The sequence below is a fragment of the Teleopsis dalmanni genome, chromosome 2 (genome assembly GCF_002237135.1).
Source record: "Teleopsis dalmanni isolate 2A chromosome 2, ASM223713v2, whole genome shotgun sequence".
In the NCBI taxonomy this organism is placed as follows: domain Eukaryota; kingdom Metazoa; phylum Arthropoda; class Insecta; order Diptera; family Diopsidae; genus Teleopsis; species Teleopsis dalmanni.
Genome location: NC_051847.1, coordinates 160574560 through 160595584, shown reverse-complemented (window position 1 = coordinate 160595584; position 21025 = coordinate 160574560). Strand labels below are relative to the sequence as shown.

Genomic DNA, 21025 nt, shown 5'->3' with positions numbered 1-21025 from the left:
CCAATTCCAAACTGAAGGCTTGGTATGTCATTAGATTATATGCTATTTAAAAGTTTAAAAGACTTTTAAGAGTATTTTACTGACTGAGAACAGTAAACTAATAGGTCTATACTTAAAGGGATCTAATTGAAACTTATTTGGCTAGGCAATATATGTATAATTTTTGAATCGTACAAAATTTTTGAAAAATAACAGTTTAATTTATTATTTATTAATTATTATTAATTATTTATTAATTATTAATGTTGAGAATTTGATACTAACCCTAGGAAAAATATTCAAAATTTTATTTTTCTTTTTATTTCATTTGTTTTAGCTTTGATTTGATATTATTACATTCAGCTAACCCATCTGAGAAGTAATATGAATATATATAATATATATGGATGTATAAGGACTGATCGTTATTGATGGAAACACATGCACTAATATTTTCGCAATTTCATATTAACAGTTGGGTATTTTTATAGACAATTACTATTACAGTATGAGAAAATTGATTTGCTCTATCCGCACTAGTTTTAATTAATAGTAAAGTAAAGTATTGCAACATTTTTAATAGTTTTTATTCAACAATTATTTGATATTGGTGTTAGTTTTAACAGTAACATTGGTAAGATAGTTTTAGTTTATTATTTTTTGTTTTTCCGAAAAAAAATATTAACAAGCTAATATACATAAGTTCTATAACGATCAATATTGACAAATTTCACAACCTGCTTATATCAATAATCCAATCTATAAAAATAGAAAGAAGTCAAAACCTAATTTAAACATAGGCAATGTAAAACAAAAAATACATATTAATGATAAATATTTTATTAAATTTTGTACTACTACTACAAGTATTATTAAAATTCTGATATAGTTATATATATATATATATAAATGTTTCGTCTAAGAGTTCGAAAATTGAAACCTGATGTTGAAATTTGTCTTTAATTGTTTTTATTATATGCAAAATTAATTTAAGAAATTGGACTTATCTGTTTTGTAAAAGATTAATGAATAATTAGAATACAGTAAGAATGCATTTAATTTGAATTTGCTTATAGTAGTTGTAAACTGCTTTGACTGAACCTGCAACTGGGGTTCTTGAGAAAATTATAAAAATTCAAAAAAATAAATCATAATAAATTTGAAACAAAATATTGATTATAATATTAATATTAAATAAAATATGAAAACCGTTTAATATGGTAATAACAGTTTGCATTAACTTAATTGTAAGTAATTAATTTATTAATTTATATTTTGTTATAATTTTAATTGATAAAAAACTGATTTTTACAATTGCAATTGATTTGAGAAGGTAAAATTAAATTCTAAGAATTCGTTAGTATTATCAATGAATGCGAACCTCGCAAATGGTTACCGACCGTCGATTCAAAGCAGTTAATGGATATTTTGAACTTGGATTCATATACTCTTATATGAATTTGGATTCATATATAATATTAATTATTACATTAATTAAATATTAAAGAAAATAGTTTAAAGAAAGTATGCGCAAATGATTATATAGTAACTAGAATCATGCTCATAGTTCCAGTCAGTATAGCATCAACTGAAAGAAACTCCTCAAAGTTAAAGCCAAGAAAGACTATCTCTATTGGCAATTCTATTAATTGAAGCGAAAATAGCAGCTGGTGTTAATTATGATATAATTATAAAAACACTGAGTGAGGCTAAAAGTAGAAAAATGCTTTTAATTTAATTGGTGTTTATTTCAATTTGATTCGCAATAAAACTTTCATGTAAAATTTTCAATCAAACTTTCATGAATGTAAATTATTTACTTTTATAACTCGGTAATGAAAGGGGTCTCGCAATTCAGATGTCACCGACATCTAGAGTTGTTCTAGCTCCGCCACTGATGAAAATCTTCAACAAATAAATTCCTAATAAGAATATTTTAATTTCTCGCTCGGAGTTTTTATTGTATTGAAATCGATTCTCTGTAGTTATCAATATAGACTTGTTTACACAAGTAGATTAATGTAACAAGTTATTACTAACAACTTTATATTCAGAGCAAATAGTCATTTCATTGCTTTTAATTTTCATTAAATAATAGAAAGATTTACATAGAAAGATTTATAATTGTTATGTTAAATACAAGCGTGGTAAATATTTATAAAACGCATGCATATTGTCAAAAAAATACTTTAACCTTTTTAAATTAAGTTGTTATACTGTATTTCTAGTATTCCTAATGTATTCAATACACAACTTCACACACTATTTTTACAGTCAAATATTATTTTCCAAACTCACACATATTTTATTATGTGTTGAATTTTTTTTTATTTTCAGATCGTTTGCTTTATAATGCTTAAATGTAAATTCTGTTAATTCCGTAACTAAACTGAGTTTTGTTGACATAAATATTAACACCTACTTAACGTAAAAGTGGTTATTAGCACAGAATGTCTTAATAGATATGTAAATGGTGATGAATTAATAAGATCATCAGACCAGAATGGCGTGTATAAATTTTAAGTTCCAATCTTTAACATCATCCAATAGCTTTGTCAGGTTTTCAATAAATGCTTTAACTTAATGGTGCTAAATAGGGTTGTTATTGAGATATTTTAGTGTAATTTTCTATCTCTTTTTAGTATGTTTTATGTATATTCAGGGATGCTGCTTTATGGCTAATGTACACAGAGTATTTGTTGTATTGGGCGGAGTCATTTTTTTTTTAGGAAATCAAAAGACGTTAAAGAAGTTTAATTTTTGGTGCTAAATAATTTAGTGTTATATAGCGTACAATGTGTCGCGGATATTTTTTAGTCAAATTGCTTTAAACATACAAATTCGTCAAATTAATATATTTTAGCTCCATAAAACAAAAATAATAAAACTTGATATGATAATGAATTATTAACAAAAACAATGAATTGCCCATTCAGGATTGATAATATATTAGAATATAAACAAGAATATTCAAAAAAGTGTGAAAAGACTAGTTCGAAGAAAAATGATTGCAATGATACTGATAGAAAAATTTTCTGGGATACCAATTCCTATAATAAGAGCAATATATTAAACAATTGTAAGTAAGCAACTTTATTCAAGTTTAAAATATAACTTATAAAATGACTTATCTGAATGAATTTATTATAAATAATAACATTGATTTAATATTTTCCTGATGGTACGATTAAGTGAATAAAAAAAAGTAAAGTTTGAAAATGAAATTATTGCATTTGTTCTTATAGTGTTGATGTGAATTATGAAACCACGGTTCTAAAAAAGCCGTTAATATAAACTTTACATTGTACGTATTTCAATTCGAAGTTTATACTATGTAATAAAACTCATATATTTACATATTGAAATGAATATTTAATTTTTAAAAAACCAATAATATGATGCATCACTTTTTATATAAAATAATATAAAAAATAATATAGTATAAGGATAATAATAATGATAAAGTGCGAAGGAAACTTACTTACTTACTTACTGGCCATTACAGACATTAGTCGTCTTTGGCCGCGTCGAGTAGCCTCCGCCAGCCAGCCCGATTAGTTGTTTGCTGTCGGCAGTTGGAATCAAACACCTTTCTAGCCGGAGCACTTTTTCCATTCGCACGACATGATTCTTTTACTGTTCAAATTTAATTGGGAGCTTTTCGTCTCACATTTTCTACACGATTTTCATGTAAGAAGTGTTGAATTGTGTATTGAACTGTTGAAGAGCTTAAATTTACCATTTCAGCTATATTACATTGGGAAATTCCCTTTTTTAAATGCTCCAATGCCAAATATCACTTTTCAGTTGATGTACGCCGTCCATTGGTTAATAAAATGCATGGACTTTAATTTTTTTAGTATTTTCCTTCAAAAATATCATTACAAATGATCGCAAAATAAGAATATTTTTATTTCCATCTGAAATGACGACGATATTTACGGTATTCTTAACTGTTTTTTTTTTTTGTTGTATTCCTAAGAAATGGAAAAAGATTTTTGGGTTTTTGTGTTTGGGAAATGACACTAAAAATAACTAAAAAAATACTAAAAACAAACACTAAAAACAATAACTCTGTGTTCTTTGTTTTTTTAATTTTGCAAAAGATTTTGAAAAAAATAAAAGTTTTCAAAAAATTTTGGTCAGCATCAAATAAGCTGTGAGCCACTGTATGGCAGCTTTTAAAAAACATTTTTTGACATGTAAAAAAACTACAATAAAAAATCTTTGAGCGGCATACATTCGAGTTCGTAAGGCACAGATTTAAAAAAATTTAACTATTTGTAGATATAGTTATTTTACTGATTATATTAATAACAATAGATCTAAACATGTTCTCCACTAGCCCATGTGACTATCAATTTTCATAGTTATAGACCGAGATAAAAATATTTGAAAAAAAATTATATGTGCCATATTTAAACATATTTTAAAATGTAATTTAACGACGACATATTAACCATGAAAAAATTAGATTTATTATAACATTCTTCGCATTAGAATAATATGTATATTCAGATAACACTATTATTTTAAAACATAATACTGATAGATAAGATTTCATTATAGCAAGCAACATTCTAATGAAAGTTTGAAATTTAGTTTTTTAATTAAACATTATTTGTAAATACCATATAATTTGATTATGTTTAGTTTTAATTAAGAATATATTGATCAACTTTGGTCAATTCTCAACACGACAAAAACTTGCGTACTTGCATACAATACGAATAGCGCATTAACATCGCATTATAAGGATGGAATCTAAAAAAATTTTAATTTTTATTTACAACTAGTGTGACGAAATTTTTAATAAAAAAATTAATATTTGAAAATTATGTATAAAGATTTTAATAATATTCACACTTTGATTTTAAACAATTCAAACTAATTAAAATAATATATATTTTTTAGCTGCAATTTTTTTTGAAAATGAAAATGACTCGATTGGCAATTCTTTTCATTCAACAGACGTAAATTTATCTGATTTAAGAACGGTTCTAAACCCATTAACTCCGTTGTGTGATACCGCACCTATAGTATATGCAAAATGGTTAGAATATTTGCCTGCATCCTTATTTGCTACACCGTATCAGCAACAATTAATTGGAGGACAAGGTATACAATATTAATATATATTTCCTCTTATATGTACATATATGCATTTCTCATTACAGCAAAAAGAGTACGAAAACAAGGATTTGATCGAAAACAACGTCAAGCGTATAGTGTGAAACAGTTAGAAATGCTGGAGCATGAATTTAAAGAAGATAAATATCTTACTGTAAGCAAACGTATAGAACTTTCAAGATCCTTGAATTTGACAGAAGTTCAAATAAAAACATGGTTTCAAAATCGCAGAACAAAATGGAAGAAACAATTAACTTCGCATCTCAAAAATGCACAGCGGCAATGCTTTTATCATCCGAATATATATTTAGCACATCAAAGCGCTTCTGGAGGCCTGCACAATTCTGTGCTACCGCGGTATTACAATTCTTCTCCTTTTTGCTTTGTTAATACACTTCCCTCTACAAATTCCATCTCTGAAACAAATTTATTTCAAATTTCAAGCATAAAACATGTCAGCTCTTTTAAAAAGAATTGAATAAATGTAATTATAATTATATGATTATGTAATTATTATATGATTATGTAAGTTCTTAAGTAAAAATACTCAAAAAGAATGCCTTTTGACTCTTAAAATTTTGATGTATCAGAGGTTTCTCATTCAAAATAGCCTGTTTATTAAACATCATTTGGAACTAATGTTTGATACAAGTTAATCTGTTAAGTTCTATAGTAGTCAAATACATAAACAGACTGATCAAACATATACAACCATTTGTTTTATATAAGAGCCCTCTCACATTCAAAAGAACTTTTCATTTTAAGATTTAGGCTTGTTTTAAAATTTTTTTCTGATATTAACAATTTTTTGTATATCTCTTACCTCATTTATACCTTCTTGAACAACTTAAACTTGAATGACTTCTGTATAGTACATGCCAAAAACGGCGTAAAAGCATTAGGTCTTAAAGGAAAAATAATAAAATTCAAGTCCAGATGTGTTCATTTAACTTGTTGGTACGATGCAAAATAGCAAGACAAATTAAAAATATAATACGCAACAATAGGCGTTTTCAGTGGCTCGCAAGTGTGGCAAAAAACAGCAAGTTGCTGGCCTATTCTGGCTGAAATGCAAGTAAAACAACAACACTATTTTCTCTATCTAGGCCAGTAGTTGTTTACTGACCAAATATTTCGATCAGTAAAGAAAAAAGTGTTATCAACGCAATAAGCAAACTATTGTGGACTTTCATTGGAAATTCCAACGAATATTGCAAAAATATGTCAAAAATCATATGTCAACAAAAATTCAAATAAACTTCAAAAATTTCATATATTGGAAAATTGAGAAAAATATAAAATTTCAGTGTTTTATTTGGAAATTTCCAATATTCTTACCATTTTTCTTAATTCTGTATTCATTTTAGTTTTTAATTTATTTTTATGCAAAATATGATTTGCCTGCATTATGTACACAAATGCAAGATTTACTATTTACCAAAACAATACACTTGACAGATTGCAACAGTGATGACAATTTTTCGCTTAGCTAATATAGGCCAGCATGCGTTTTTGCCATAAATTTAATATTCTGTTATGCGTGTGGCTATAACATTTATTCTACTAAATTCATAGGCAATATGCTAAGCAACTATTGAATATTAAATGATCTCTCTGATATACTTAATCGGACGTTTATAACTCGATTTATGATGCCAAAATATATAGAGAAAATATAATGGTATTAAATGTATATAAATTTTTTAGTTCTGTAAAATAGAGTTATAATTGTTTGCACTTAATGCTAACTAGCTTAGTCTGCTGAGTGCTATATAAACTATTTTAGAAAAGCGAATAATGTAAAAAATGTAATAATAAACTTCTTATTTTTTTCTTCAATTAATTTAGATGTTTTGTTTGGTGTATCACTAGCCGTAATTTTTTTTTTTCAGAATTGTAAAAAACAAGTATTAAGTCTGATTGAAACAAATTGAAATCACTTTGACAATATTTTAAAACCTTTTTTGGAGACATGTTTTTTGTTGTATTGTGTACAATCTGAAATATAAAAATTAAAAACATTAAAAATTAATTAATTTAAATAAAGGAAAACAAAATTAATATTGGAAGCGCAATGGTAAACATTTTTTTCTCGTAAATATTTATAGCCATGCAGTCTCTAATAATTATTTGCGAATAATTAAATACAAGATTTATATCCATGACCACTGATGATGCGTAATACTCGAAAAAGCAGTGTGGACACCCAAAAATTCAATTAATTAAAATAATATAATAAGAATTTTTCTTGTTTGTAGTTCACTACTTTTCAAAAAATATTTTTTTTTTATTTTTCATTTATTTAAATTTGTTATTAAATGAAATGCTCATATTATTTTAATGGATGACTGGAATTTTGTAACATATTTCTAATGAACATTGACAATAGACTGATTTTTTAATTTGGTTGCTCTGAAACGTAAAACGTAAAATTTTTTGCGAGTAAAACCCAATGTATGAAATAAAGTGAAAGACAATAATTTCATACACGCAAATATAATGTTTCTTTATTTGATCACAATTTTTAAAATACAACACTTTGTATAAATCAGCCACGCCACGATAGATAAGGTACGCACATCGCCAACCAGAAGTAAAAGAAGGAAACGGAAAGAAGAAAGGCCAAAACGAAGCTAAAAACTATTGTTTGCCAGACGTCAAACTGGAGCTGTCAAAAACTACTAAATGGGTGATGCCATATCGCCTGGTTGCTGTGCCAAATCTCAAACATCCTGCCCGGCTGGACGGGTACGTTCAGGATGCTCCATAAGCCTGCATATCTTTTGGATAGGTCGCATGCATTCGCCTGTTGAATGCTTGATCGTGACTACTCGTACCAAACCATCTTCGCCTGGGTGAAGTTTAATCACCCTGCCAAGCCGTCAATGTGTTGCTGGTAGATTCTCGTGCCGGATAACCACGACATCGCCTATGTTGATGTTGGCACCATTCTGATGCCATTTGGGACGTGGTTGCAAAGTTGAAAGATATTCATCATGCCATTGTCGCCAAAAATGCTGTTGCATTTGCCTTAATTGTCGCCAATATGATAATTTGTTGCTAGGTACCTTGCCAATAGGTTCATCTGGCACTGTCAATAAAGATCTGCCAATTAGGAAATCTACAGGTGATAGAGCCATCTTATCGTCACAAGTGTCATGCAATGGTATAAGTGGACGTGAATTTAAGCAAGCCTCGATATGTACAAGTAGAGTATGTAGCAGATCATAGTAAATGGAATGGGTGTCAACAATGCGTAGTAAGTGCTTCTTTGCTGACTTAACGGCAGCTTCCCATAGACCGCCTTGATGAGGTGCGCCAGGTGGTAGAAAATGCCATTTTGTGCCTCGATTTGCCAATTGCTGTTGAGAATATTCATTATGTCGAGCCTGTAAGTCAGCGGCCATTAAGCGATCTGCGCCAATGAATGTAGTGCCATTGTCACTGTATAAATGGTTACATGGACCACGCCGGTTTACGAAACGGGTGTATGCATTTATGAATGCCTCAGAAGTGAGATCTTCGCCAGTTTGATGTGCACTGCCTTGGTTACCATGCACACAAAGATTGCCACGTAAGCCTTCCGCACGGTTCGAACAGCCTTGGAGCCAATTCGTATGTTGAATGGACCGCAATAGTCTAAGCTAGATCTTGAAATGGTGAATATGGGGTGACCCGAGCCTTTGGTAATGTCGCCATACGTTGTTTTAGCATTATGTGTCTATGCCGCCTGCAAATCGCGCATAAGTGTATGCATTGCTTGACCAAAATGCGTGCCTGTAGAATCCAATATTTGTGTCGCATCGTATGAAGCATAATTTGTATACCGCCGTGAAGTGTGTCCTGATGCACCTGCCATATTAAAAGCCTGGCCAATGTGCTATCATTCGGAAGAATGATTGGATGACGCTGTGGCTCTGCCATCCTCGCATTATGTAGGCGTCCGCCTACTCGCCATATATTGTCCGCAGTGGAGTTGATGAATGGACTTAGTGCAATGAGCTTGCTGGATGTGAATATGGGCTGTGCCTTTTTCAGCTGCTTGATTTCCGCTGCGAAATATTTCGCTTGCTCTGCCTTGATGTGGTGATTTAAAGCAATGTCCATTTCGCCTGTACAGATGTGTGTATGCGAACGAAAACGCTGATGTGCCTTTTTGCAACGCAATATGTATGCAGTAGTGCGCAATAGCTTGCCAAGATGACTGAACCGGTCGAACAGATCTATAACGACCAATTCGTCGCCAGCAGTGTAGTCTGTCTGTAATGCGGGTTGACTTATTACCTGCAATGCCTTAACTTTAACCGGTTTTAACTCGCCTTCCATTATTGCCACTCTGCTGGTGCACTGAGGTGCAGCTCATTGATTGAATAATCAATGGAATTAGGACCGTGCCACCATAATGCGTAGTTATGCAACGCCAAGGGTAAGGCGATAATGTGTCTAGTGATATTGCCATTGTGGTTTGTTGCCAAATAGAGTGCTGCAGCCACTACCTTGACACTAACATCGCAGTAGCCGTGAAGTTGTATTTGATATCCGGGTTGCATGCCTATCCAACGCGGTATTCGCACTGCCTCCAGTTGGAACAGCTGCCTTCGATATATGAGCCATTCTTGCAACAGTTCAAGTGGTAATGGGTCGTCCCATGCCAATTTTGCCTGCCAGAGTTTCTGTATGAAAAGTTTAGCCGTAATGATGACTGGTGCCAACATGCCAATTGGATCATATAATTTTGCGGCATCGTTAAGCACTTGCCTTTTCGTAAGATGTTGTGCATCATAAGAGCTGACCTGATAGAAGAGTTCATCGGTGAGTGGATCCCAGTGCAAGCCAAGAACAGTAGTTTCTGCCAAGTGCGGATTAAGCTGACATGGATCAGCATCGCCAAGAAGATGTGCCAAGACTTCAGCGCTATTCGATTTCAATTTCCTGAGATGGAACTGACCGTCTGCCAAAACAGATGAGACATCGGCCGCCAGTTGAATCGCCATGCCAATAGAAGGTGTACTCTTAAGGTAGTCATCTACGTAGAAATCGTTCAGGATGCTGTGCAAAGCAGTTTTAGCTCGTAATTCATCTGAGAATTTATAAGAATTGTCTCTGCCACATTGCTGCATAGCGCGAACAGCCAAATATGTGCCACTGGTTGTGCCATATGTAATGGTAGCCAATTGAAATGTGCGAATGGGCTGATCGGATGATTCCCGCCAGAGGATCTGTTGCCACTGCCTGTGCCTCTCGTCAACCTTGACTTGCCTGAACATTTTCTCTACATCAGCTGTGAATGCTATTCGATGCTGCCTTAAGCGAAGCAAAAGGTTAAGTAATAAATCCTGTATTGGGGGGCCAGCGAGTTGTGTATCATTTAATGATATGACATTCGATGTTTTTGCGGAAGCATTGAATACGACTCGGAATTTTGCCATGACTGCATGATGTGGAATGTAGTATGCCTGAGATGGGTCGCCTGAATGATGCTGAATAGGGTGCATGTGACCAAGTTGTTCGTACTCGCGCATAAAAGCCACATATCTTTGCCTGAGTGAAATTGGTGAAATTGCCTGAGTGCCATCTGATGTGAATTGCCAAATGGTGGAGCATCTGCTGTAAATGGTATTTGTACACAATAACTGCCATCATCAAAACGCTTATATGTGCTCATGAAAATGCATTCGCAAAGATCAACTGCTGCTATGCCATAGATTGTTCCGGCTTGTAGTTATGCACGGTTGAATACAACCCAGCCTAATTGCGTATTTTGTGCCACAGGATTATCAAGTTCGCCACGAAATATGCCATCTGCCAACAATTGGTCCCATACGTCTGAGCCAAGCAATGCATCTATAACACCAGTTTCGCCAAATTTCGAGTCTGCCAAAGGCAAATTGCGTAAATGCTGCCAACAGTTTTCCATGATTGGAGCCACAGGGATTGCTGAGGTAATTTTGTTGATGATGTAGAATTCAACATCCAAGCCAAATGAAGCATTGACAGTCGAAAATATGCGCAAGACTGCCCGGCCATTAGTATATGAGCGATTGCCACTGCCAAAGCCTTGTGTTTGCAATGCACTTTTCTGCTTCCGCAGAGCCAGTTGATTAAAATATCGCGTACGCATTAGACTTACCTGAGAGCTTGGATCGCATAGAGCTCGACACGAGTCGATATCGCCAAAGCCATTTAAGATGCGTATTTGTGCTGTTACCAAGAGTATAACCCGATTGCCTATAGTAGCGAATGTCTGGTGTAGTCACTGATGCATACGTGGTGGGATGCCAGCCTGGTTCGGTTTCGCTGGTGCCTGAGGTGTAGTTTGTGCCTGCTGTTTGGACTCTTGCAAAGGCGGAGTTTGCGCTGGTGAACTTCGGCATAGTAGAGTGTGATGCCTGCCATTGCATATGCGACAATTACATGAGCCACATGCCTTAGTGGAATGTCCAGGTTTCAAGCAATTGAAGCAAAGATTCGAGCCTTTGAGCAATGTGAAGCGCTCCGCTGGTGAGCAAGCCAATAGCCTAGTGCAGTTGTCTATTAGGTGCGCTGCGTCATTGCAAAACTGGCAGCGGCCTGGTAATATATAATAGTTGCTATTAGGTTTGTCCTCATTAGACGTGAGCCTGGCCTTTTATGATCAGCCTAGGATCTGCCACGATATTGTAGTGTAGCAGTCTTGCCATCAGATTTTGGTTTGCTCTCCATTGCTCGCCAAACAGTGCCAACTTGACTGTGAGCTCGTGTCTCCAAGAATGCAAGCAAATATAATGGGTACCGCCAATGCATCCCATTGATCCATGGGTAGGTTCATTACCGCAAGCGGTCGCAAGGAATCTCGCACTGTATCAACCACCGAGAGCAACGCAGATGTTGAGTCAGCCTGTGGTGGGTTGAAGCCAATTAGCCTAGCCACGTGTATTTCAGCCAACTGTTTCGGATTGTCGTACCTAGTCTTTAGTGCAGCCCATACCTCATCGTACCCGCCACTGTACATGCCTCCGACAAGTCACCATGGACTGCCTCTCGCAGTTTGCCAAGCTTGTATGCCTCTGGAAACTCTTGCAAATGCACCAATGTCTCGAATGTGTCCTTAAATGCCAGCCAATTGCGCATCGTGCCATCAAACTTGGGTACCGTCATTCGTTCCAACTTAATTGCCAAGCCTTGGGAAGACACAGCACCGCCTGCCATATTGGAAGGTGCATCCGTATTTTGCGCATCACAGTGGGCCAACTCACGCCGCAATGCAACGCACGCCTTGTGATACAAGTCCTCCACCTCGTCCCACAACTTGATGTGAGACCATAATTCAGTATCATCTCTTGCCAAAGCCACCAACTCAGCATGTGCAGTTTGTAGTTTGTCGAAGTGTGCCTGCAATGTTGCACGATCTTGCTGCATGCCAAAGCCATCCTCAACGTAGTCATCCGTCAATATTTTTGCAGTTACCCGCTTTAATGATGACCACGCAGCCGTACGCCTATTTAAGGCAGCCATATTTTCTTCGTATAAAACCATAAACGCAATTTAATTTTTAATTCAAAACCGAAAATCCCGGGTTTCGGCACCAACAAAAGTATGAAAAAAAATGAAAGACAATAATTTCATACACGCAAATATAATTTTTAATTTTTTAACACTAAAATAATAAGTGAAAAAGTAATAACTACGAAATACGAATATTTAACAAAAACATGTATTGACAGTTAATGAGAAATATTGTACGTACTAAATCACAATAGACGAATTTTAAGTTTTGTCCATCATTGTATTTGCGCTGTTTATTAGGTAAACAAAATCAAAAAAATTGAACCAAATAAACCAGCAGTATTGTTTTTTAATATACTATTATCAAAATAATCGAAAATAAGCGATCTAAGCAACATATTATTGATTCCGTTGTTTATAATTCACTGTTTTTTTTCTATTCTGTTCTATTTGTTCTTTTCTTTTCATCGCAACTACATATGTTATTTAAAAATTTTTTTTTTTAGATTTCAAATTTTCTAATGTAAAACTAATTTTGTTAGTTTGTATTGTCAAAGCAAATGTATTTCGTTTCTCGTAAATATCGAGATACGAAAGAACTTGCAAAACAAATAAATATTATATGCAGATGGCATATCGTGTACAAGCCATAATATAAGCATTAATATGTTGTTTTTATAAATCAGCCAAAACCAAAAAGGAACAAATAAGAGAAGTAGAATCGATAGTAATATAAACGAGGGTGCTTGATATCAACCATGCATACGGGACGAGATTTATTGTGTAGTCAATATAAATAAATTTTATTGTACACATGCTGTATGTTTCGTTTGACTCGTTCCAGCCTTATCAGTTATTATTAGTTAAAAAGAAAACATCATTTAATTATTAAAATAGAATGCTATATTTATAAAGTTTTTGCTAATAATGGGTGTTTCTGAGTGGAAAAGAGTAAATTTGTTTGATTTCCTTCCCTGTTCTGAATCAAAAAATATATCTATCAAGACAGATATAACTGCACAGTGCTGTAATTCTGTTTATAAAGTTTTTTGTGATGCCTTTGGGCGAGTGCATGTATATTTCAACAACTGGGATTCAATATCTTTTTCTACGAACTTTGGCTTTATTCAATTGTGTACTATAGCACAGCAAAGCAATTTACTTATACTGCTGTTTAAGCATGAGGATGGTTTAATATTACAATCTTATGACCTGAAAAGGATTTCCAAGATAAATGGTTGTCCAAGTATTAGTACTGGCCGCTTATCTACGTCTTGTGAACCAATTGCAATGGTGGCTTGTTTTCTGGACAATCAGCTTGGTATAATAATTGGATTTGAAAACGGTGATATATTTTTTCATCGTGGACCTGTAAAAAGTGACTTAACATCTAATTTCAGTAAATTTAATATTGGTATAACAATAAATTTCATTGAATTAAATCAGCGTAACACATTGCTATATGACTTGTTCGTTTGCTCTCAAACTGGAATATATTATTTTATTCTTAACGATCATAATGTGTTAAGCGAAACGAAGATAGCACTTGAATCTGCAGAACATTCACATCGAGTTTATACCTTATATAAAAGAAATTCTGATGAATGCTTACTTATAGCAGGACATGAAGACGCATTATACTGTTATACTAGACATGGACGAGGTCCATGTTATGCGATCGAGGGTAAAAAGCAATTGATATTACAATTTAAAAATAACTTGGTTATTGTGACTGAAACGAAACATTCATCACTTTATGATACAAAGCGGTTTGAACTTATTTTAATAGATGTTCAAAATAATATAATAATATTTAGTAAAGAGTTCAACTCAATTATAAGTTTGCATGTAGATGTTGATAATTGTTATATTCGATTAGATGGGAATATGTTTTACTTGAGGGAGCGAGAAATATCGAAGAAAGTTCAATTGCTAACAGAAAAACATTTATATGATGTTGCAATACGTTATGTTGTAGAAACCAATATGGATGAAGAAAGTATTGCTTTGATAAATGGAAAATTTGGTGATTATTTATTTTCCAAAGGAGACCTAAGTGGAGCTGTAGAAAAGTATATTAAAACATTAGGCTTTATAGAGCCTTATCATATTTTAAAAAAATTTCTGTTTTCTAGACACAGAAAGTATATTTCTAAATATTTAAATGCCATAACTCTAGCACAAAATGCAACGCAATCACAAACGGATATGCTGCGAAATTGCGTAGAACCACTTGAATTGTTGTTAAAAGTAAAAAAACAGTGTATTGAGACTACTAAAGATGGTGAAAGCGATATACACAAATATAGTAAATTTCAATATAATACTAAATTTAAGACTGTCTTAAAAGCTATTGATATAAATAGAGAGTATGAAAGAACTAATGAAATAGATGAGGAATGTATGTATATATTTTTAATGCAAAACTCTAAGAAAGTTTTAGATAATTATGGCATAAAGTTTACAAATATACTTAAAAATATGTTTGCCGAATCCAAAATTCATTCTCCAGATCGATTTATACCTCTGCTTATTGAAAATATTAACTGTTGTACTAGTTTTATGGAACATATAACTTCTTTTGGAAATAGTACCAAAACAAATATCATGGTTTTGTGCGATTTATATTTACGCGAATGGCAGAGACGAAAGGAAACTTTACCTAATGTGTTAAACTTTATCGAAAATAACATAAATCGTGATAATGCTTATAAAGCATTTATAATATTTGTTACATTTTCATTTTGGAAAGGTGTGGCTTATATTAGAGATAAATATGCGCAAAATAGCGAACATATTCAATATTTAATGAATGGTTTATATTATTATATAAATAAAGATAAGTGTGTTTCAAATCTGGATAACTGCTTACAATATTTAATTAAAGATGGTATTTTATCTAATATTTTTACTATATCTATCAATTTAACTGATACTATATTCAATGAGAAGCAAAATGCACTGCCAGTAAAACATATGTTAATGAACAAAAATCTGAAAGTATCTAATATTAATAACTTTAATAAAGTAGAAGACAACACTTTAATTAATCCAGATAATTCTGAAACACAAAAATTGTTAAAAACTTTATATTCATTAAAAAAATTAATATATAATTATAGTTATAGCCCAATAGAATTTAGAAATAATTGTTGTAATAAATGTAAGGAACGATTAAATTTAAGTAGTATACATTTCCTTTGTCAGCATTCGTATCACAGAAACTGTATTTCGTCAGATATGGATAATATTGCATGTTTGATATGTTCACTAAAGAAGAAAACATATAACGATAACTTAAAATATAGTATGTGCTTAAATGAAAAAAAAAATGACTTTAAAATTTGCAACAGTATAATATCTCATTTAGCAGGTATAATATCTAAAGATGTTTTTAACTCTTTAAATCTCAAAGAACAGTCGCTTAAAATCCAAACTCAGAATTTCACTAATTTCAATAGTTTAGATAACAGAGAACATTTGACTGGTTCAGTTCCAAATTCTATAAATATGTCAAAAGCATCTAAGGAAACTTCTAAAAACTTACCAGGCAGTAATAAATTCGGTGCTATAACAAATAGTATAAAAAGAAGTGAAAAGTATGATGATAATTTAAATCCTTTTAATATGTGAAAAAATGTTTTAAAAAAGAGTTTTATTGATTTTGCGGAATTTGTACAGCTTTAATAATCGCAGATTAAGAAGCTGAAAAATATTGTTATTTAATTTTTAGTTGCATGAAGTAGATGAATTTGTTGAGCAGTGTATTGCGTACGTATGCATTGAGTATTGTGAATCAAAATTGTTCCTGATTAAGAAGAGAAAAATTTTTTTTTCAAATATATTTATATTACATGTTTTTAAAAATATATATGCATATACCTAACAGATTAATTTATAAAAAAAAATATTTTTCTATTTGCTTCACTGTAAATTAGATACATATGTATATAAATCAACTTCAATATTCCATATATATATAATTAGTTGCATCCTTTTATATTGTTAAGCATTTTCGTGAAACACGCACAACCATTATCTATAAAAAATTATCTAAATAAATTAAAATCAAATACAGCGCGTATTTCAAAATAGTAACTTGAACTCTAAAATAACGAAAGAAACATGGATACAAAATATAATACGTGCGTCTAATACATGTATGTATGTGTATATCTAGTTTATATGTTAAGTATAAAACAATTTACATTTCTAGCTAAGTATTATTTATATTTAATTAAAAAATGTATTACAAATTTGAATATTAAATAAACAAATGAAAACTAACTAACGTAGCACGTTTTAATTAATGGTGAATGTTAAAAAAATATTTTTTCTGTTTACAGGATTTAAAACGTTATCAAATTCTTTATTACTTTAAGTCTGCGGTAACAAAATAATATTTATTAATTGATAATCCGTCTTTAGAAATGTTACAGGAATGCTGTAAAAAGTAGGATCCATTAGAATGCTACTAAAAGTAACATTACTTATTAAAAACTAGTATCATAATTAAGACGCAGTGCATGAGAAAATCAAGAAAAATATGTAAAGCTTCCAGTCCACCTAAATTTAACTAAAAGATGATTTGTATTCAAATATCAGAGATGAAAATGAAGATATACTCCTCTGCTACATCTGCTAGTTACACATATGTCGCATCAACAACAAAAAATTTGTTGTCGGCACCTGCACCGGAACATATTTTCCTCTAAAATATGGACAAGAATATTGCTTTTTCTTCTGTAATAACATTTATATAGATATCATAAGTAAACAAATGGGTGTTCTTCATCTGCTCTTAGACTCAAACTCACAACGGAGAGTCAGCGAATATGGAGAAGCCAACGTTGACTACATCTCTCCTAATTTCAAATTCGACAGAAAAGTCAATATCGAGTTTCCATCTAAAGATTTATGATCATCTGGTCTTTCTTTGGGTGAGGGTTTAACTATTTTAACTGATGGATCCAAAACACGTAGTGGTGTAACCAGTGGAGTTTCCTCAGAATAAATCTGAATAAATAATTAAATCTGAATAACTGAATAAATCTTCCCACTTTAGGCTTCCTAATCATTGTAGTATCTTTCAGGCGGAAGTGATTGACATTACGAAAGCTAAAGTTTGTTTGAAAGTGGATGATATATTTGGCAGGAATATATACATTATATTAGACAGTTAAGCTGCTTTAAAGTTGTAATAACCTAAAATGCGATCGTCTGTATCTGTTCGCCGGGGTATACTCAGCGACTGCCAGGATTTATTATGATAATAAATAGTTTTTTTACATTGTTGTAAATACTTGTTTTTGTAGTTAATTTTATTTTATCGTAATAGAATGTACATTAATTATTCCAAGTAATAATTATATTTAATTTTTTACTTTTCTACTTGTCAGAGCTCGAAAGAGTTACGCGCCTCATTGCGGATCAAGTGGCAGGTATGTCACTTCTTCCATTGGAGCGGAAATCTCACACTGAGGTTCAACAATGCTAGCGGTATTATCATAACGCCAAACTGCGATTTTCCAAGATGTTGAATTCGCTGCGGGGAAACCCACGCCAAATGCGAAAGCCAAATCCCTGCCCCTGCATTCGACTCAACTACCCAATTGCCCAGCACACTTTTGAAGTGTTGCTATTTTATTCAAGTTGGCTAACTTTAGATGTGCTGGGTTTAAAGAGGTCCGCGATGGGCGTGCGCTGCAAGCTAAACAGACCACCACCCTCTCCACTAGGCCTACAACCACTTTTGTTACGCCTAACGTCTCTTTTGCTTTTATGGCTAAATCGAAGCCACAGATCCCCTTGCCACTCATTTCTGCAAGATTTTATGGGGACTTTCTCTTTTGCCTCGGGCTTCAAGCAGCAATACTGCAGTCTTTCCTCTGAGGAGAACCATAAGTCTATCCCATCCAAAAAGCCTTCGAGATTGCCTTAAGATGAACGGTCTCCGCATTTTTTTAAACGCCAACTCCATATATTTCAATGTCAAGCGCAGTGTCTTTCAAGACTTCATTAGTTAAAATATAATATATTGCTCATTCATAAATCATTTAACCATGATATTAATGTTCTTGCCCCGTCTGTACCGACTCGCTTAAATTCCGTCCTGAACATCTTTCTGGTGAATAACAGGCCTTCGTCATTGATAATATATCTGACCACCAAGCAGTACGCATCCCTTTGTCTTGCTTCACTCTCACTTTCCACACCTACCTCAACTTCTCTGCCACTAACTGGCCAGAATTCAGTAACACCCTGGACAAGTGTCTTCTTAACATCACTATCCCGGAACATAAAAAAGTGTCTCGCAAGGAACTTGACACTATTGTCTCTAAACTTAAACACGTCATTTGTAATACCAAGGAGTTTAGTTTTCAAGCTAAACTTAATGCCACCACATGCAAATCTGACGTTTTCAATATAATCAGGCAAATCTAGGGTTCTAATAGGACTATCCCTGATCTGCTCTACTCTGGTAGCATTATCGCTGAAGATTCAGCCAAATCAAATGCATTTGACGAAATCTTTACTGAAAATCATTGTATCATCACTTTAAATAATGATAATCCTGACTTCGTTTTAGCCACCAATAATAACATCTAACGCCTCTTCAGTACCTATAGTGGTACTGTCGTAACCTTCTTGCCCCAGTGCTCAGTCTATTGCACTGACACTAATGACCTCAACGGTCTAATTTCCCCATTGTGTCTCTGGGAGATACTCTCCCTCAAAACTCCAAAAAATCCCCGGGTACCGACAAGATATCTTATCACACACTACGCCACCTGTTTCCCATAAAAAAGGCAATCGTGTTCGATCCACAAAAGTGGCAAACCCAACACTTACCGGCCCATATCGTTTCTTAACTCAGTAAGCAAACTGTATGAAAACTTCATACAGTGCACACTGGTCATTTGCTTCTGATAACCATGTTCTTCCAAACTTTCAATTCCGTTTCAGAAGCAAAACGTCGACTATGGATGCGTTACACCACCTTTAGAATGAATGTTGGTTTTACTAACAGACAATCTACTACTGCCAATAGCCTTGACATCGAAAAGGTATTTGGCACTGTGTGGACCGAGGGATTGAGCTACAAATTCCTTTTTCGTGGAGCGCCGACTCAGCTCTGCAGTGTTATCTATCAGTTTCTCACCAATAGGTCATTCTTTGTTAGAATTGGTTCATACTTTTCTGGCGAATATCGCATCTCCGCCGGTATCCATCAGGGATCAGTACTAGGTCTTATCCTTTTTAATATTTTCACTACCAATCTATCCCTCCTTCCCCTACGTGTTAACCAAATCTGCTACCCAGATCATTGTCTTATATGCATGAGGTAATTATTCTCCCCAGCAGAATCTCCATTAAGCTTAATAACCACATCAGAAATCTCTTCCCTTACTACAGCAAGTCGAAGATTAAGCTCGATTCCATAAAAGTCTCTGTCATAGCGCGCATCGGCGAACGCACCGATCGCGTTAGGTTCTTCAAAACCTCTGACTTGAGGCTTTGCATTGATGGTTCTCCCATTCAGCTTGTTAACAAGCTAAAATATCTTGGAGTTGTCTTTACTCCCAAGCACAATTTCAATTCCCACTTTGAATATGCCATCAAAAATGACATATTCAGGCATAAAACCCTTAGAAACCCATTCCGTAGACACAATCAGCTTAATAGCAAAGTAAAAGTTCTTTGCTATAAGCAACTCATACGACTCCTCTTTTCATATGGCTCCCCAATCTGATCCGGAATTACCTCACACTAAATAGATTTAATCTGAATCTTCGAAGAAGACTTCTTCGAGATTGTGTCAATTATCGTCGTAGGCCATGTGGCAAACACTATTCCAACGCCTTTATTCCCAAAGCTACCAAGGTTACTCGAATAAACGACTACCTCCTCTCAATAGTTAGGAGATACTTTTCACGTAGTCAGAATCTTCCTGACATCCTCCAGGTAGATCTCTTCCCAATCATGCTGCTTGAGGCCATGAGACATAAGCGCCTCCAATTTCTTGTCCACTATCTGGAAGAAGAGCTTACTCTTCCGCCACGCATTCCACTCTACGACCGAAGCTTCAATAATTCCGGAAGTAGAGTTCACTTTTAGCTAGACCCTTTCGCAAGTTTGCGTAAACCCCATCCCAATCCCCTATAAATACCATCACCCCTTACTGAATATGTCTATATTCGGCTTTGATAAATTTAGCTTGCTGAATACGAAGCCCTTCTACTCACCCCTCTGTCGTTCAATACTGGAATGGGATTGCAGCCGTTGAACGTGGATACAATCTTTCACAATTATTCGAAAGATTTAGAAACAAAAAGTGACAAAATGCAAGTGAGAACATTTTGCAAGACATTGTTTGAGTTCAATTTGAACTATTTACAAAAATAAGCTATGAACTATTTATTTACAAAAC

The 21025-nt window shown here is 33.4% G+C and overlaps 4 protein-coding genes across 4 annotated transcripts; 2 read left to right on the top strand and 2 right to left on the bottom strand.

Annotated features, from left to right (window-relative positions):
- Positions 1–2792: 2792 nt before the first annotated feature.
- Positions 2793–5587, top strand: LOC119676028 (homeobox protein ceh-19). Its single transcript, XM_038087251.1, has 3 exons — positions 2793–3058; positions 4894–5097; positions 5157–5587. The coding sequence occupies exons 1-3, from the start codon at positions 2899–2901 to the stop codon at positions 5585–5587; spliced, it is 795 nt and encodes a 264-aa protein (XP_037943179.1). The 5' UTR covers positions 2793–2898.
- A 2404-nt stretch (positions 5588–7991) lies between these two features.
- LOC119676027 lies at positions 7992–8516 on the bottom strand. The gene has a single exon (XM_038087250.1). The coding sequence runs from the start codon at positions 8514–8516 to the stop codon at positions 7992–7994; it is 525 nt and encodes a 174-aa protein (XP_037943178.1).
- Positions 8517–9434: 918 nt separating this feature from the next.
- LOC119676026 lies at positions 9435–10631 on the bottom strand. The gene has a single exon (XM_038087249.1). The coding sequence runs from the start codon at positions 10629–10631 to the stop codon at positions 9435–9437; it is 1197 nt and encodes a 398-aa protein (XP_037943177.1).
- A 2519-nt stretch (positions 10632–13150) lies between these two features.
- LOC119682659 (vacuolar protein sorting-associated protein 11 homolog) lies at positions 13151–16465 on the top strand. The gene has a single exon (XM_038096148.1). It carries the CDS (start codon positions 13522–13524, stop codon positions 16225–16227), a length of 2706 nt encoding a protein of 901 aa, XP_037952076.1. The 5' UTR covers positions 13151–13521; the 3' UTR covers positions 16228–16465.
- The last annotated feature ends 4560 nt before the right edge of the window (positions 16466–21025 follow it).

Coding starts and splice junctions, on each gene's coding strand:
- LOC119682659 (XM_038096148.1), top strand. CDS start 13,522: ATGGGTGTTTCTGAGTGGAAAAGAGTAAATTTGTTTGATTTCCTTCCC.
- LOC119676027 (XM_038087250.1), bottom strand. CDS start 8,516: ATGGCCGCTGACTTACAGGCTCGACATAATGAATATTCTCAACAGCAA.
- LOC119676026 (XM_038087249.1), bottom strand. CDS start 10,631: ATGCGCGAGTACGAACAACTTGGTCACATGCACCCTATTCAGCATCAT.
- LOC119676028 (XM_038087251.1), top strand. CDS start 2,899: ATGAATTGCCCATTCAGGATTGATAATATATTAGAATATAAACAAGAA. Junction 3,059..4,893: donor GAGCAATATATTAAACAATT/GTAAGTAAGCAA, acceptor TATATTTTTTAG/CTGCAATTTTTTTTGAAAAT. Junction 5,098..5,156: donor ACAATTAATTGGAGGACAAG/GTATACAATATT, acceptor TTCTCATTACAG/CAAAAAGAGTACGAAAACAA.